General features: G+C 42.7%; 1 protein-coding gene across 1 annotated transcript in view; it reads left to right on the forward strand.

Annotated features, from left to right (window-relative positions):
• The window catches only part of BPNT1 (3'(2'), 5'-bisphosphate nucleotidase 1), a 31,034-nt gene that overhangs the window by 2,725 nt on the left and 10,080 nt on the right, over positions 1 to 18,229 (forward strand). The window contains exons 2-6 of the mRNA XM_053308931.1: positions 4,807 to 4,931; positions 7,817 to 7,921; positions 9,664 to 9,771; positions 12,242 to 12,290; positions 17,159 to 17,250. Coding sequence (XP_053164906.1) covers positions 4,812 to 4,931; positions 7,817 to 7,921; positions 9,664 to 9,771; positions 12,242 to 12,290; positions 17,159 to 17,250 — 474 coding nt within the window. The 5' untranslated portion in view covers positions 4,807 to 4,811. The remainder of the gene's footprint in view (positions 1 to 4,806; positions 4,932 to 7,816; positions 7,922 to 9,663; positions 9,772 to 12,241; positions 12,291 to 17,158; positions 17,251 to 18,229) is intronic.

The raw sequence follows: 18,229 nt of genomic DNA on the forward strand, positions 1-18,229 counted from the left end.
TGACTGTTGCCAGTTTTATCTACTGTTTTAACTTTTTAAATTGTTGCCATATTGCTTGGTTTCTGCTTTTTGTGTTATTGTATTACTTCCATGTTAGGTTTGTCTTGCACTGTCTCGAAAGAAATATTAAAAGATTGCATCCTGTGCACTCTTACCTGGGTGTAAACCTCAATGAACATAGTAGGAACTGCTCCTGAATAGACATGTGGACTCATGCTGTATTCCCCATAAATAGGAAATGCCTTCTGGTCACACATAAGCATCTATGTCTTTTAGCTCCTGTTCGTTTGTTTTAAATCATGAGAAAGTAGTCGTTTTCTTTAAAACAGTTTGACTTCTTACTTCCCATACACAATTTAAGGAACTATACATGGCATGTTTGGATTTTATTAATAGGAACAGAAAAGGCAAACCGTCTACAAAGTGAGACAGACTTGTCAGATTGTTAAGGAATTAGGTTGAAATGTGAGTCAGGTAAGGAAGTGCCTCTTTAAAACCAGAAAAGCGTTTGGTTGCATAATTGGATCAAAGGTAACCAATATGGTTGAGAACAAGGGAAAAGCAAACAAGTGGGAAGGAACATAAGAAGAGTGAGCCCTGCCAAAAGGTCTCTAGCAGCCTGCTTCCCACAGTGTTTAGTCAGATGCCTTTGGAGGCCCACAAGTAGTATTTGCAAGCAATAACCCCCTCCCATGGTTGTTTCCCCTGCAACTGGTATGAGATTTCATATACAATCATCCTTACAATCAGGAGAGGAGAGCTGGTCTTGTGGTAGCAAGCATGAATTGTCCCCTTTGCTACACTGGATCCACCCTGGTTTGCATTTGAATGGGAGACTACATGTGTGAACACTGTAAGATATTCCCCTTAGGGGATGGGTACACTCTGGGAAGTGCATCTTGTTGGGGGTTGTAATTTTTACTCCCAGATTAATTAGCAGAGCACTAAAGAAGCTACCCACTCCAGTTACAGAGTAGTTTGCAGAGTTTATTTGTTGCAGCTACTTCGAGAAGACAGATGGTGATTGTTGTAGAACTAAATATTAAGTATTTATTGGTGAAGTACACTTTGGATAGGAAAGACCTAATCCTAATCTGTAGAACTACATAATGAATAGGCAGAGAGAGAGAGAGAGAGAGAGATGGTTCCATCTGCTCTCTAAGAGGAAAGGAAGGGATTCTGACTGCGCACAGGAAATACCTGTAGAGTCATATCAGGGGTCATAGAGTAGAGATGGGTAGAACAGTTAGGGATAGGATACCCTTGCTCAGTATCTCTACTCGCAGTGCCCTTAGTGGTCATTAGGATTGTTGGTGCAAAAGGTGATGCACTGGAACTCCCAACACATCTAGGTTCCAAGTTCCCTTCCTGGCATCTCCAAGATAGGGCTGAGAGAGACTCCTGCCTGTAACCTTGGAGAAGCTGCTGCCAGTCTGTGTAGACAGTACTGAGCTAGATAGACCAATGGTCTGACTCGGTAGAAGGCAGCTTCCTGTGCTTCTGTCCCCTTCCAACCGCGGATTTGTCTACCATGTTTTTGTATATATGTGAGTAGACTTTTGTGGCTGGGCTCGCCTATCACGACCCAAGCATATGCAATTTCTGCAAGCAGTGTTCTCTCTAATTTTTTTTCATCTGTGTGTGGAATCAATTTTATTCTGGGTGGCTGTATCAAGGCAGTGTACTTGCACATGCATTCAGAGTGGGGCCTTCCTGATTCAACCTGAAGGGGACCTAAAATTAACTGAGTGGATATTAAAAACGTGTGAGCACTTGCATATGCACACGGCTTAGAAGGAATACTGTCTGGAAGGTGATAACATTTTGTTCAATAAATGCACCTCTAATTTGCAATGAAATAGTTTCTGGTAAGATTGGAATGTGGCGTGTTTAGCATATTTGTGCTCATTTGTTTTTACTTAACTGAGGATGGTGTGTCACACCGAAACATCTTATGGTTTTATGTTTACCAACTTTTAGTTTTTCTTTGCGCAATCAAAGGTCTTTTTGTTGAGAGTTTAATCTCTGTGAAAACAAGGAGGATACACGGACCAAAGAACAAAACATATACTGGAAAGTATATATACCGTGTATAGGAGTCTATTCACACACACACACACACACAAAGGATAAATTAAACATATGTTGTGAAATACACAATTACAAAGAAATGGCCTGTGTTCTAGACCCCAAAAAGTATAGCTGAAGGTAAATTGTACCCATAGTCCTTTAACATGTGAATATATAGTTCTTCCAGATCTTTTCTTTTCTTTTGCTGGTTCTTATTCAGGTTGTAGCTCCAAAAGTTACTCAAAAATCTTCCAGAACTGTATCCTTGCAAGTTCTGTTTCTAATGGTAGCTTTTTACAAATGTTGCTCCTTCTGATAGATGCTCCTTGTCCAAGTAATACCCAACAGGTATCCTAGGTAATTTTTACCTGTTTCCTCCTGCTTGAGCAGGACTTCATCAGGAGAAGTGAGATTTATTGCTTCCGAAGTGACACCGCACTTGCCAGTGGTTTCTAAATTAGAAATCCTACTGGATACCAAGTTGTACTCAGTTGTTTCTCTGTTCCAATATTCCATGAAGGACTGTCAGTAACCCATCAGATTACTCTGTGCATCTACTCTCTCCCATAGTCTCTTATAGAATAAGACTTTATGCCATACACTTCTTTTTCCACAGGTTCATTGACAGAAGTTGCGACTTCTTTCAGTTTTTTGCAACTAAAACTTGTCCTGTTGCCAGAATCTTTTATTTGTTTACAAGTGAATTTCGGCCCGTTAAATAACGGGCGTTCCGGGCCCCCCGCCGCCATTCTCCCTCCCGCCGCCGCCAGCCTGCATGCCACGGCCAGTCTCCCTGCCGGGCAAGGGCCCCAAAGTCTCCGTGGCGGCCGCCGCCAACCACCCGCCCGCCCTCCCAGCTGGCCGATTCCTCCTTATCCGTAAAAGTCCCTATTTTGAGAAGAAGAAAGGAGCTCGCAAGCAGAGCTTCTCTCTCTGAAAAGCCTCTTCCCGAACTGGCGCTTTGGGCGCAAAGGATGCCTATTGCGTCCTTTGCATCCATAGCGCCAGTTTGGGCATTGACTTTGCACAGAGAGGAGCTCTGCTTGCGAGCTCCTCTCTCCTTCTCTAAATATTGACTTTTACGGGTAATGAGGAATCGGCCAGCTGGGAGGGAGGGCGGGTGGTCGGCGGCGGTGGCCGCGGGGGCAATTGCATGGGCCTATTTGGCCCTTAATCATGTGGGGGGGGTTGAAAAGGAGGACTTGGGCAGCTGGGAGGGAGGGCGGTCGGCAGACATGGCTGCCCGTGGGGATGGGAGCGGAGGACTTAGGCAGCTGGGGGGACGGGTGGGCGGGCGGCGTCAGCGGCCGTGGCAGGAATCGTTTGCGCCACATCAGATAATTTGGCCAACATGGCCTCCTGTGTCTGGGCGGCCGTATCTTTTTCGGCGGTTCTGGGCATGCGCTCCGCGCATGCCCAGAACTGCCCAAAAAGACATGGGCGGCATGGGATCACACACAGGGGTTTTATTATAGAGGATTTCTCATATTTGTATACTACCTGATATGTACATCTCTAGTAATATTCCCTATCATGCATTGGCATTTTGAGTTAATCCTATCTATTTTCTTGAGCAATGTCACTATAGGATCAATTAGTGAATAATATCTGGTTATATGTTTTATTGATTTTACTAATGTAAACCAGATTTTATTTGTGGGGATGGGGTGTCTTTCTACAAAACCACCAAATATGTTTAAACCCTGCTGCATCCTCTGTAGGTTAGATACCAAGATTTAACTCCTAGCAGGAGATACGTTTTCTATAATCTCTCTGGGGTGAGATTTAAGAGAGTTCTATTTCTGCTGTATCTAGGAAGTTGCTCAGCCCCTTCAAACAAACTGAGTTCCAATCTTCATCCTTTAAGTTAATTTGAAAAACTCTTTCCCATCTGACCTTAACACTAGTGTTTAATTCCTGAAAATCCTCCAGCGTTTTGTACACGTTAGAAAGGATTTCCTTTCTCCCCAAGTTTTCAGATTGTGCTAATGGTCTATAAATGTTAGATTGTCTAGCAGTTCCTGAAGACAATCCCTTATTGAAAACACTGAAAAGGTGTAATTGAAGTATCGGTCTGTGTTACCTTTTAAAGGAGTTTCATATGTTCAACACCTGCATAACATTTGTTTTGTATTTGAATGTTATTTCACCACCCCTGTGATGTGTATTTGTTTGAAGTCATGCCATTCACAAGAGTTTTTAGCCTACTTTCCAGTAGACTTATTAGATCTCCTGGCATCTGTGTGTGTGTGTGTTCCCCCACCGCTCAACAACTTGGTGTAGCTTGTGATGCTGTCATCCACCTCAATTCAAGATGGCAGTAAATCCTTTGAGGTGCAAGTAGGCTAACTTGTGAACCACCTAACTGATTGGAACCAACTTTGCTTCAGATATAGGAACACATAAGGATGGCTCAATGGTGACGTTTTTGATGATGTCACCCACCCCAGTTCAAGATGGTGGACATGTGGATGTTTGAGATGCAAGTGGAAACTAATCTGGACAAAATTTGTTACAGTTTAGGGGCACATAGAGACACCTCAAACGCATGTGTGATGATGTCATCCACTCCAATTCAAGTTGGCAGACACATGAACGTTTGAGGTGCAGATGGGCTAGTTTGTGAACTGCCTAACCAATTTGGACCAAATTTAGTCCCGATGTAGAGACAGTGAAAGGAAAGTGGGCAGATTAGTTCTTACTAGAACAACTTGTTCTTGGTGTTTTCCCACCCAGGAAACATGGCTTCCAGTCCAAGTGTACTGTTGCGTCTGGTGGCCTCAGCATATTCTGTTGCTAACAAAGCAGGAACAATCGTCAGGAAAGTGATGGCTGGTGGAGATCTGGGAATAGTAGAAAAGGTAAGAGTGTTGATCCATGCTGCTATGACTGAATGTAAAGATCCGAGCTATTTGGTGCAGGTTCTGTATAGGTTGATGTGGGGTGGGAAGTGCTGATTGCCTAAACCAGTGTTTTTCTTCTGTTCTTACAGGAGTCAAACTTCAGCTCATTTTCTCTCACACCCTTAACAAATAACACCCTTAACTTTATATAAAATCCTGTTAATGTTTGTTTTGTTTTAATTATTGAGGCCAGAAGACATGATCTGTAACCATGTACAGGTTAGTGGATAAAGGACAAATCTTGTTCAGAAATCCAATCAATCAGTAACGTTATTTCTTAAACGGGACACTGGTGCATAGTGGGATGACGTAAAACATTTACCTGACACCTGTTAGTGGGATGACCCACCCTAGACTGACCAGCTCTGGGATTTGCTAGTGTTGGTTTTCAGCTATATGTATCTACTAATCCTGTTGCTGTGCTCCCTCTTTCAGGGTGCTTTTTTAAAAAAAAGATCTTTAAATTAATTTTTTTAGAGAGACTTTTTAATGTATTTTACTTCAGCTTGTAACTGATAGATTTTTAACTTTTTAAAAATCTAGTTTTTAATTGGGTCTATCTTAGTTGGTCTATTAATATTGTCTTATTTAGTGTTTTATCTGTTTTACTATTTTGTTTTTAACTTTATTCTGTTTTTATTCTTTCTTCTGCTATTCTTGCAAGCTGCTTTGAGCAATATTGCACTGGAGGGGTATGAAATAAATAAAGAAATGTCCAGAGGTGGCAAATGTGGCTGCAAACGGAAATCTAGAGTATCCCTTCTGCCTCTCTTTAACAAAAGGCAGAGAGGTAGACTGGGATCAGTTCTTCCTCAAAGCTCTGGAAGCTGCTTTTCCCCTCATTGCCACCCAGATATCTGATTCATGTTTGTCTCCAGCTCTGTTCAGATACTGTGTTGTGTGTTCAGGTGTCTGTACAGATTATTTGTTTTTGAGCGAATGACTGTACATGTGTTCATTTTAAAAGTGAACCTGGGTGCAGCCCCCCTCAGATGCAGGTTATAACATAGGAAAGCCTATTCACATGCTCTGTTCAATACACATATATTATCTGTGCATTGTATGCACTATGTTATGTCCAGACGTTACGTTCAATGCACATGCAGTAGAACATTTCCTATAAGTACCCTGCATTTATTTATTTATTTATTGCATTTTTATACTGCTCTTCTGTCCTGAAAAAGGCACCCAAAGTAGTTTACAATATGAAAAAACAAACCAACAAGTTACATAAGATTTACAAAGTACAGGAGTGCCTTGATATCTGCGGATTCACATATCCGTGAATGGAATCAACTACTGGCCAATTTGAGGGCATTCCAGGGTACAGCGTGACTTGGGGAGCAGCAAAGCATGGTGGGGATCTTCCCCCCACATCCCCCTCTCCCCATATTTTGTCAATTTTTGCCAGTTTTCTGTTTTCCCGACGACTGGGCACCTAACCCCCACAATCTCATAGCCCCCCAATGACTCGATATGTGTAGTTTCCGTATCTGCAGTTGCAGCTGGGAACGGAACCCCTGTGAATATCAAGGTCCTCCTGTACTGTTATCTCAGGCCATTAATGGTCTTTTAAAGAGCTGAGGACAAGAGCTCCAAGACCCAGGCACCTCCTTTCTCATCTTCCTCTCAGGGCACGAAGGTCTTTCAGTACTCCTGGGAAGGTGGGGGAGGGGCTACCCCAACGGTCCTCACAGGCTAGTGCTGGTCTCTATGGGAGCCGATGTCATGCTCTCCTCTGGCCTGGGTGCCTCCTTTCTCGTCTTTCTCTCAGGGCACATAGGTCTTTCTGTACCCAGCTCACTTTAAAAATGAATGCATTTACAGTTGTTCACACAAAAACACGCAGATGTGTACAAACTCATGAACATAAGTGCAGTATAATGTCTGAACAAGGCTTATGTGTACTGTACATTGGAATATAATATGCAAATAACTTTGCATGTGTATAGATCTGTATGAGTGTACACTATATGAGACTGTGTTGAACATAACTTGTGAACAGGGCTGCTTTGAATAACTGAAACTGCAGAAAGTACCTATGGGAGGATAGGTCAGTTGCACTTACACAAAAATGATTAGCACTTACTCTGGGGTGTTCATCTTCCACAGTCTGTGTGAGCATAACTCGCTGTGGAATCTGATTTAAGGCACAGAATTTGGATATCAGACAACCTCTGCTTACTTGGCAAAGAGGCACCTTTTAATGTGGTGATTCTCTTTATTTAGCAAGGGGAGAGTAACTGATCCTATCCACCCCCAGCACAGTACCTCCAGTGACTGTTGCTGATGTCTGTCTTATGTTTTGTTTTAGATTGTGAGCCCTTTGGGGACAGAGATCCATCTGTCCAGTATTTATTTATTATTTCTCTGTGTTAACCGCCCTGAGCCATTTTTGGAAGGGCGGTATGGAAATCGAATGAATGAATAAATAAATAAAAATGAACCTAATTTTTTGTTAGGAGAAAAAAATTGTAGTCTTCATGGACTTGGAAACATGGAGTTAAGTATGAAAGTGTGGAGGCCATATGTGTGATGAGTGTTGACAGGTAGGAATCGGTTTGTTCTCCAAATATCCTTCCCTTGCCAAAGAAGAAAGTGGACATTCCTTATGGGACATATGATTGTGTTGAATGTCATCTAATGATGGCAGGACAGATGCCACTAGTGGTATCTTTAAGCTGATGCTGAGCATGTTGGCTTAGACATAAATTCTTTTGGCAGTTGTGGCACTTTTTTCTTAGTAGAACTTTGGAGGCCTGGAAGCACTTATGTATTGAACGATGGGATATACTTTTATCAAATAAATGAAACATGAAAAAATTGGTTTTCCATTCCAATAGTGTGGAGCTAATGACCTGCAGACCAAAGCTGACCGAATGGTACAGATGAGCATTTGTTCCTCCTTAGCCCGGAAGTTCCCTAAGCTGACAATAATAGGGGAAGAGGTGAGGACTCTTAAACCTTGATGTTTGCCCCTTATGCATCACATTTGTCATTCGCTTAACTTGATGGGCTTGTTATTCATTATACTATCTAAGCTGTGTAAATCCAATCATAGGAATATGCCTTCCTACCGAGTCAGACCATTGGTCCATCTAACTCAGTACTGTCTACACAGACTGACAGCAACTTCTCCCAGTTAACAGGCAGAAATCTCTCTCAACCCTCTCTGGAGATGCCAGGGAGGGAACATGAAACCTGCATGCAGATGCTCTTCCCAAAGCAGCCCCATCCCTTGAGGGAAATATCTTGCGGTGCTCACATTTCTAGTCTCCCATTCAAATGCAAACCAAGGCAAACCCTGCTTAGCAAAGTGGACAATTCATGCTTGCTACCACAGGACCAGCTCTCCTCCCAGTCATAGCCTTAGCCACAGTCCCCTCCGTGGTCTGGTCCATCTTCCTTCCAATCACACGAACCAGAGTTGTGTAGGTTTATGCATGCATGCAGATATATTATTTGTTCTACGAGAGATGGCAGGTCCTTCTCTGAGCCAGCGAGTGAAAGCAGGGCTGTGTTCTCCAGTCATTGCAGCTGTGCTGGCTTGGGTTCTCCTGGTGTGGGAGATCCTGGCAGCACAGGGGTTGTCTGCAACTTGAGTTGTAGGGGTCCCTCCCCAACCCCATGAATTCCCCTCCTCCTCCAGTGTGTGTGTGTGTGTGTGTGTGTGTGTGTGTGTGTGTGGTGGGGGTGGCTCCCAGATCCAGGTCATGATACAGTGTCAACAGAAGTGCAGCTGGTGACTACATGGAACAAGACCTTCTTGGCTGTAGTGTCCAGGCTATGCAATTATTTAGCCCAGGAGGCTTATTTGGCCCCTTCTCTTCTGGCTAAAGACTATGCTGTATTGCTGTGCCTTTGACACTAATGTAGTCCAATTTTGTTTCCTCACCATCTACCTTTTTTGCTGCTGCTGTTCTGACTCTGATAGGCTTGTGTGTATATTGGTTTGTATATTGGTTTTTAACTAACTAAGTAATTACATTTGTATACTGCCCTATAAAAACGGTCCCTGGGCGGTTTACAATACAATTCTGACAATATATTATATTTTTGATCAATATCTTAGCCACCTGGAGGGTTTTCACTCTGACGTTACAGAAAATATTTTAATAAACAAAGTGTGCTAAATGGTCACAGGTATGGTTTCATTGCTTTTTCAGCAGTCAAAGTCAAGCTTCCTTATGACTTCCAAATAGGGTTATTGCTGAGGTTCTCAAACTTGGGTCGCCAGATGGTGTTGGACTACAACTCCCCTCATTCCCTGTCACAAGGTTATTGTGGCTGGGGATTATGTGAGTGGTAGTCCAACATCTGGCAACCAACATTTGAGAACCCCATTGTTAGCCCTATTTGGAAGTCATAAGGATGGCTTGACTTTGTCTGTTTGAAAATGCAATGGAAGCACAGCTGTGACTATTTAGCAGACTTTTAAAATTAAAATTATTTTCTGTAACAGCCTTGCAAATAAGGTCCAAAGTTACAAACTCTCAAACATTTTTACTTGCCCAACTATCTCCACCTACCAGTACTAGATACTCGTGGCATGCTAAGGTCCTGAAAGCAAACCAGCAAAACACCTCATGGTTGCTTAATTTACATCTTCTTCAGCTTCTGTTTGCATCTGGTGACCAAGTGAACATCAGGTTTAGCATTATTCACTTCATGTACTTATTCTTTTAATAAGGATCTTCCCTCTGAAGAGGTGGAGGCAGAATTACTTGAGGATGGTCAGTGTGAGGAGATACTGAAGAAAGCCTGTCCACTGCAGTATGCTGCTATCAAAGAGGAAGAGGTACTCAAAATAAAAGGGTTCTCTAATGCCTTAAGTGGCGCAGCAGGGAAACGCTTGACTTACAAGCAGAAGGTTGTCAGTTTGAATCCCCACTGGTACTATATTGGGCAACAGCGATATAGGAAGATGCTGAAAGGCATCATCTCATACTGTGTGGAAGGAGGCAATGGTATATCCCTCCTGTATTCTGCCAAAGAAAACCATAGGGCTCTGTGGGTGCCAGGAGTCAAAATCAACTTGACAGCACACTTTACCTTTAATGCCTGAAGTGTGAGTCCGTGTGACCAGTTTGCTGTCAGTTATGCCCCTGTTCACATATACTGAGCAGTAGGTTGGTGTTAAATTAATGCTGGAAAATTTGAATTGTGTTTTTGTACTTTCCTTGGATGCTTGGAAGAAACTACAAGGACAGCTCTGGAACAGTATGTATTTGTGGCCTCCTGGGCAAAGTGCCCTTATCAAGCACCCTTCCTTACACAGGAGTATGAACTACTTTCATGGGATCATAGCACTGAAAGTGTTCTTGTAGGCCAGGACTGCTCAACTTCAGTCCTCCAGCAGATGTTGGCCTATAACATCCCTGGCTATTGGCCACTGTGGCTGGGGATTATGGGAGTTGTCATCCAAAAACAGCTGGAGGGCCAAAGTTGAGCAGGCCTGTAGGCCACTTTGTCTAACCCCCTGCTCCATGCAGAAAAGCTAGAGCTAGAATACCCCCAACAGATGGTTGAGGGTTTGCTTGAAGACTTCCAGTGAGGGAGAGCCCACCCTCTAGGTAACTGGTTCCATTGTTGAGCTGCTCTTACCATTAAGAATCTTCTCCTAATGTTCCACCAAAATCTACCTTCTGCAAGCGTTAGCTCTAGTCCCACCCTCTGAGGCCACAGAGGACAAGTCTTTGCACTCTTCTGTGAGAGAACCCTTCAGGTATTTGAAAAATGCTGCTATATTGTCACGTAGCCTTCTCTTCTCTAGGCTAAACACTCCTCTAATTCCTTCAACCTTTCCTCATAGGGCTTGCTTTCCATATTCCTGACTATCTTCATTGCCTTTCTCTGAACTTGTCTCACATTGTCTCTTAAATAGCAGTGCTCAGAACTGGCTACAGTATTCCAGATGAGATCAGACTAGTGTAAAATAAAGTGGAACTAGTACTACTTGTGACTTGGGAACTATGCCTTGTTAATGCAGTCTAAATGTTTATTTTATTTATTTATTTATTTATTTATTTATTTATTTATTTATTTATTTATCGCCCAAAACCTCTGTCTCCATGCAGTGTACAACAAAAACAATACAAACTAAACAAAATTAAAAATGATTAGTCTTTTTTGCAGCTGCATCACACTGTTGACTCTTGTTCATCTTGTGATGGACTGCATTCGCAAGATCATTTTCACATGTGCTGCTAGCCACCTAATGGTGCTGTAGGGAAGTAACCTGCCTAGAGAACAGGAGATTGTTGGTTCGAATCCCTGCTGATGTGTTTCCCAGAATATGGGAAACTCATCTATCAGGCAGCAGAGATATATGAAGGTGCTGAAAGGCATCATCTCATACTATGCGGGAGATGGCAATGATAAACCCCACCTGTATTCTACCAAAGAAAACCTCATGGTTCTGTGGTCACCAGGAGTCGACACCGACTCAACGGCACAACTTTACTTGTACTAACAAGCCAGCCAGTATCCCCTATCCAATACCTATGCAATTCTTGTCTAAACGAAACCTAATTTCCCTCTACATAGCAAAAAGAGCACAGAAATTCTAACAAGCCCTGTTCCCCCACAAAGGCCTACAATATAAACAAATCAGGTTGTAATCTTTACATGATAATGTTTTTGTTGTCAAATCGTTCGTTTTGACCAATATATTTCATTCATACAACCTCCAAAGAACCCTGTTGTTTTACAGGTGGGAGTCTGAGAGGAAGTGTGGGACTCCTTGTAGTGAACTCTAGTCTCTGAGGTCCAAATCTATAAAAACATAAAAAAAGGCTTGCTGGATCAGGCCCAAGGCCTAACTAGTCCAGCACCTTGTTTCCCACAGTGGCCCACCAGATGCCTCTTGGAAGTCCACAAGCAGGAGATGAAGACATGTCCTTTTCCTGCTGTTGATCCCCTTCAACATTTAGAGGCATTGTGCCTCCATGAATTTCTCTAAGCTTCTTTTAAAGCCATCCTCTGAATCCTCATAGGTTTCCTGCTGAGATTATTAGAATGTTGGCTTAATGTAGAAATCTTCCATTTTGATAGCCTTGGTTGCATTTTAGAATTTGTTGTTTTTTATTTGTGGACATTTTAACTGGCAAAATGACTAGCATCCCCTCTGCCCAGGGGCACTCAGTTCTGTCCTATCCTTGTTCGTTTTATGTTTGGATTAACCAGGGGGGCTATTCTCCTGCTAGTGAGTAGTTTAATATAATTGACCTGCATTGTCTTTTGACACTGTTTTTTGTTTCCTTCCCAAGCTTGTCGTATGGGTTGACCCTCTGGATGGGACCAAAGAATACACTGAAGGTTTGCCTTTAAAAAAGCAAAACATTTTATTTACATTGTAAATTTAAGTTTGCATAAATACAGGGTAAAAGTCATCTTATCGACATTTTTAAATGAACATGCAATGATTACGCATAAAAACTGGACCAGTAGAAGTCATGAGCCCGCTTCACATGCTATGACTTCACCCTGCTGTAGCCGTGTACAGTGGGATGAAGGGAAAGGAAGTCCCACCCCCGCCATGTCACTCATGCATGTGCCCCATCACTCACAGTTATGATGGGGCTTCTCTGAAGAGGGCAGAGCCCTCCCCATGATGGCAGGTGCTCCTGTGATCACAAGGATGGATCAATCCCTTTCAGACATGCCCCGTTGTAACTGTGAGTGGCAGGGTGCATACATGATGACACGGCAGGGGTGGGACTTCCTCTCCCTTCACCCTGCTGTACACAGCGACAACAGGGCAAAGTTATAATGTCTGAAGCGGCCTCTGGTCATCTGAACATGTTGTCAAAGATTGGGTTTGGTGGTATAACTGCATTGCAAAAGATATCAGTTGGGTGATTAATTCATTCTTCATTAATTGGCATGAATCTTGATGACTAAGATCCACTTTTACCTTAGCAGTGTGGTTGCTGCCAATACAGGGAATCATGTGAGTGCATTTCTGTGTTGGAAGCCATTTTTACAAAACAGTTCCCCTGCCAGTGAGAAAGGTATGTTTAAAGTTGGCCATGTGGAAGCTGCCTCTTGCAAACTGTATCCCTTTTAGTTGCAATTCTACCACTGTGGTCACATTTGAAGCAGACTTTACGAAGCAGCCAGTAGAAGGAGGGTTGGGGGATCAGGTGGGATGTTCCACTGCCCTGAAGTCACTAAGGAGTAAGCCCACTGGCTTCCAACCCAGGGCCATTTATTTCTTTAAAGCTGTAAACCTAAACACACTTACCAGGGAGTAAGCCCCACTGAACACAGTTCTGGTTTAACATGCATGGGACATGTACAGCACCCTGGCAGCAAACCAATGTAATGCGGTGGATAGACTACTGAATTCAGACACAATCCAAGTACAGATGGTCACTTGGAAACTGCACTTGCTGGATATCCCTGAGCAGGCTATTATCTCTCAAATTAAGTCTGTTTTGGAAGGTTGTTGGGAGGTTAAGTAAATTAGAGAAAAGCTGTCAAGCATTTTAGACACACGTATTGATTGCCCTTTGAGGGTAGTGGAAAATCGGGATACAGCAGGTGGCTAAATTTTTGTGGTTCTAAAAATTTCTCTGTTCGATAGAATTTGAGTGTTTTGGAGTTCATTTGGCTTGATACTGTTTTACAGTTGTCTGTTTGATCTGTACTTGATCTATTGGGGTTCCTAGAGAGGTGTGGAGTGGAAGTGAACTATGGAATGGTGACTTGAATGTCATTACAGCACTAGAAAAACCTTTTAAAAATATTAACGTATAGAGGAATTATTGATCATGGAGGTTCCAATTGTATGATGCTGCAGGTAGCACTCTCAGTCTCTAGGCTGGGAAGCCAGATTTCTGCAAAGCCTCAGGGTGAGGATTTAAGCCTGTTTTAACTTTCCCTTTATGTGAACCTGTCAGAACAGCAGCAGAAGTCCCCTACTTGTTGGGAGTTTACAGCCTTTTAAAATCAGGGTCTAAGTGGCGCAGCGGGGAAACGCTTAACTAACAAGCAGAAGGTTACTGGTTCAAATCCCCTCTAGCACTAGATCGGGCTGCAGCAATATATGAAGATGCTGAAAGGCATTATCTCATACTGCACAGGAGGAGGCAATGGTAAACCCCTCTTGTATTCTGCCAAAGACAACCACAGGGCTCTGTGGGCACCAGGAGTCGAAACTGACTTGACGGCACACTTTACTTTACTAGGAACTTAGGAAGCTGCCTTATACAGAGTCAGACCATTGGCCTATCTAGCTCGGTATTGTCTACCCAGATTGTCAGCAGCTTCTTCAAGATTGCAGGCAGGAGTCTGTTTCTCAGCTCTCTCTGGAGATGCTAGGGAGCAAGAATGCAGATGCTCTTCCCAGAGCAGCCCCATCCCCTGAGAGGAATATCTTACAGTACTCAAGTATATTATTTTCCATTCAAATGAATTCCAGGGTGGACCCTGCTTAGCAAAGAGGACAATTCATGCTTGCTACCACAAGACAGGCTTTCCTTTCCCTACTATTACTATGAATATCTATATACCCCACTTTTCAACAGCAATGCTCAAAGCAGCTTAAAGTTGTGCCATCGAGTCGGTGTCGACTCCTGCTGACCACAGAGCCCTGTGGTTGTCTTTGGTAGAATACAGGAGGGATTTATCATTGCCATCTCTCGCACAGTATGAGATGATGCCTTTCAGCATTTTCCTATATCACTGTTGCCCGATCTAGGTGTTTCCCATAGTCTGGGAAACATACCAGTGGGGATTCAAACTGGAAACCTCTGGCTTGCTAGTCAAGTAACTTCCCCACTGCTCCATTAGGTGGCTCAAAGCAGCTTGCTTACATATAAAAATAAATAAGATGGCTTCCTGTCCCAAGAGGCTCACATTCGAAAAGGAAATATAAGGCAGACTCCAACCACCAGTCTTCCCTCTAAGGCGTGAGTGTGTGCACGAACCCACACAGTTTTCGATGTCTGCTCAGATAATTTTGAATCCCGCTCAGGTTGAATCAAGAAGGCCCCACTCTGAATGCATGTGCGTGCACGCTGCCTTGATACTGCCACCCAGAACAAAACTCATTCTGCACAGAGATGGGGAAAAAATTAGAGAGAATACTGCCAACCACCACCACTGGAGGGATGCTGTGCTGGGGTTGGATAGGGACAGTTGCTCTCCCCCTCTAAGAGTCACCACTCTGAAAGTAGCCTCTGCTCACATAGGAGGGGCTAAGTGAGAATCCAGGCTGTGCACCACAAAAATAACCATGGATCTTTAAATCTTATCTTTAAATTCTTAATAGTAGGAAACGAGCACATCTCTCTGCTGCGGAAATAAGTGTATTGCCTGGACAGCCATCCTGCCTTTGGGATGATGATGTTGTCACAACAAAACTGTGTTATTGTGCTGGCAATATTGGATCCAGTGGAATTGGGTCTCCATACTATAACACTCACTTTTCATACAGCACATCACTTTGAAGCAAGTATCTGTCTATGTTTTACAGGACTCTCTGACTGTAGTTGACAGCTAAGGTTGTGTTCCCCAGTAGCACTTGCCTTGCATTCATACAGCCAACCAATTAACAAGAAAGTTACAAGAAACTGATTACAGTTTAATCCTTTTCATGTTCACATAGAAGTAAGTCCCACTGTCTTCAGTAGGGGCTTCATCCTAAGTAAGCATCTTAGGTCTGCAGCCTTCATTGACTGTGAGACAGTCTCTATTTGGGGCAAATTATATTATAGTGTGCAGCATACTCTATTACTTGCCTTATATACAATTTCCTAAAGTGCTGAAATTTGGTATCCTTATGATTGGCAAATCAAAGCACCTGCAGGCAAGTGGGAGGTACTGTAGATTCAGAGTGACCTGCAGCTATGTCCAAAAGCTCTAAAGAAACAAATCCCTAAGGAGGACAAAACAAACAAACCCAACTGTCCCCATGTTAAGTCAATGAGATGGAATGTTCATGCTCAGAGGGCAGTTTGAAAGACAAGCAGGTGAGTGGAGCTAATGGAACTCTGTGGTGAGGAGCAGGAAAGGAGAGCTTCAGCAAAAAGACCAGGAAATTTCTCATCTTGAAGAATAATCCCTTGAGACACTCAACTCCTGAGGGAGAAAGCTGACAAATAGTCTTCACAGCAGAAAATGCTGAAACTCCATGGGTCCCTTGCCAGATAACTCAATCCTGTATGAAGGGGAAGGAGTTTGACACATTGAATCTCTTGGTGTTTTGGAGGACTGCCCTTCCAGGTGCAGGTGGGCAAGCTCTGAGGGAATGTCCTTGGTAATCCCCAGCTTTGAAAACACTGGCGGTTCAGATGACCACAATAAGGCTGAAACATGCTGTAGCCTACTCTGTAGCATTTACACAAAACTGAAAAGCCTTTCATCTTAACATTAACTCTTGAAGTTTTAGGGCTGGGTTAAAAGAAGGTGCCCCCTCAAAAAAACTCCCCACCCCCAGAAAAATAAAAAACATTTCCCCCCAAAATAAGACCCAGGTTAAGAGGAGGGGCTCCTGTCTTTGTGACTAACTTGTTTTTTCAGCATGCTCAGGGAACACATGAACACCAGGGATAGACGGCAACACTTTATTGAGGGTCCATACTTGTTCATTCCACAACCTTCTGTATTAAAATGTCCTCGGGCAGCTTGCAAAATTCAAAATATCAAAAGCAACGATCAGTTTAGCTTTGCACATGGACTTGAGCAAACTGTGACCCTGATTGTCTTTATATCTGGGATACACCGACAGTCATACACAAATTGTGCACTACAGGGCAATCATATGCATGTTTGCTCAAAGGTCAGTCCCACCGTGTTCAATGGGGCTTACTCATAAGAAGATCCAAGGTAAGGTCTGATGGCATATGATGGATGCAGAAGTCTTGCTAAAGCTAAGCACATCTGGGTCTGCCCAGTGCCTGGATGGGACTGCCCAGAACCCTTGATGTACACTGTCTTGAGTTTCATCATGGGCAAAAGGCAGGTTACACAATAAATAAATAGACATGCAGCACGTTTCTGAAATAATGTTATAAACATTTGGATTCTATCTCAAATGGACACCTAAAGACCGAGATGTCCTGTTCTAGAAGTGATAATAGCAGAAATGCATGCCACAGATATTCTGTGGATTGTGTTTTTATCTTTCATGGACTCTCCTCTTCAAGCTACAGCTTTATCTGTTCTATTCCTCCTTCCAGGTCTTCTTGACCACGTAACAGTGCTTATTGGAATTGCTTACGAAGGAAAAGCAATAGCAGGAGTCATTAATCAACCCTACTATAACTATGAGGTAGGAAATGCCTTGATTTGCTGGCAAGTACATAATTCGTCACCTCATTTGTGCACTTTTGTTCTTGACCTATATATGTACAACTGCTGGAACTAACTTTGGAATTAGATTTGTTTGGAAGAAAAAGGCCAACTTCTTTCTTTCTGAATCTGCCCAATCAAATGCTATTCTTACAATAAATATGTATGATACACAATACTTATCTGCAAACCTGCAGAATCATGGCACATATACAGCTTGCCCCTTTCTTGAACTACTTGTAAAATGTTGGGTATTTGGCACCATGCACAATATCCTTCAAAATTTAGGGGCTTCAAAAAAGAAGCAGAAAAGGGGGAACTTTTTAATAACCAATATAACTGCAGGAATCTTTGAGACTGTATTATAATACCTTGCATTATGTGCTGTGATCAGCTATTATGGTGCTCAAATGCAGATTGCAAAATTTTTAAAGTATTTTTAATTGGTTTTAAATGGTTTTTTAATTGTCTTTATATTGTTTTAAATGGTGTTTGTTTTTGTTTTTAAAAATTGATGTGCACCACCCAGCGCCTTTGGATAAGGCGGTCTAGAAATGTAAGAAATAAAGTGTTTCTAGATGCCTTGCAGGAGTGCCCTCATGTAAATCATAGGGGCATACCTGTTGCACTTATTGGTCTGGATTCTAAAAGTTGAGGGTGTATCTCATTCACATTACCAGTGGTCTGGGTTCCAAGCTTCATGATGTAGGTGAAATAATCTATTCTGAGTGCACATAATTGAATAGATAAGACTGATTGTACAATGAGGCAGGAGGAAAAGGTGAAATATTTGGGGAAACCGGTTAGGATTGCATGTAGTAAAGAGAAAGTGGTTGATTTGGTGTCATTGGTGGAATTTTGTCCCTCCTTAGGAAATTTCTGTAAAGAGTTCTGAGACCATGCATGTATCTTACAAATTGGGGAAAGCAGAATTCACTCAGGTGTAACTGTGGAACAGA

This window comes from Hemicordylus capensis, chromosome 1 (genome assembly GCF_027244095.1).
Source record: "Hemicordylus capensis ecotype Gifberg chromosome 1, rHemCap1.1.pri, whole genome shotgun sequence".
Lineage (NCBI taxonomy): Eukaryota > Metazoa > Chordata > Lepidosauria > Squamata > Cordylidae > Hemicordylus > Hemicordylus capensis.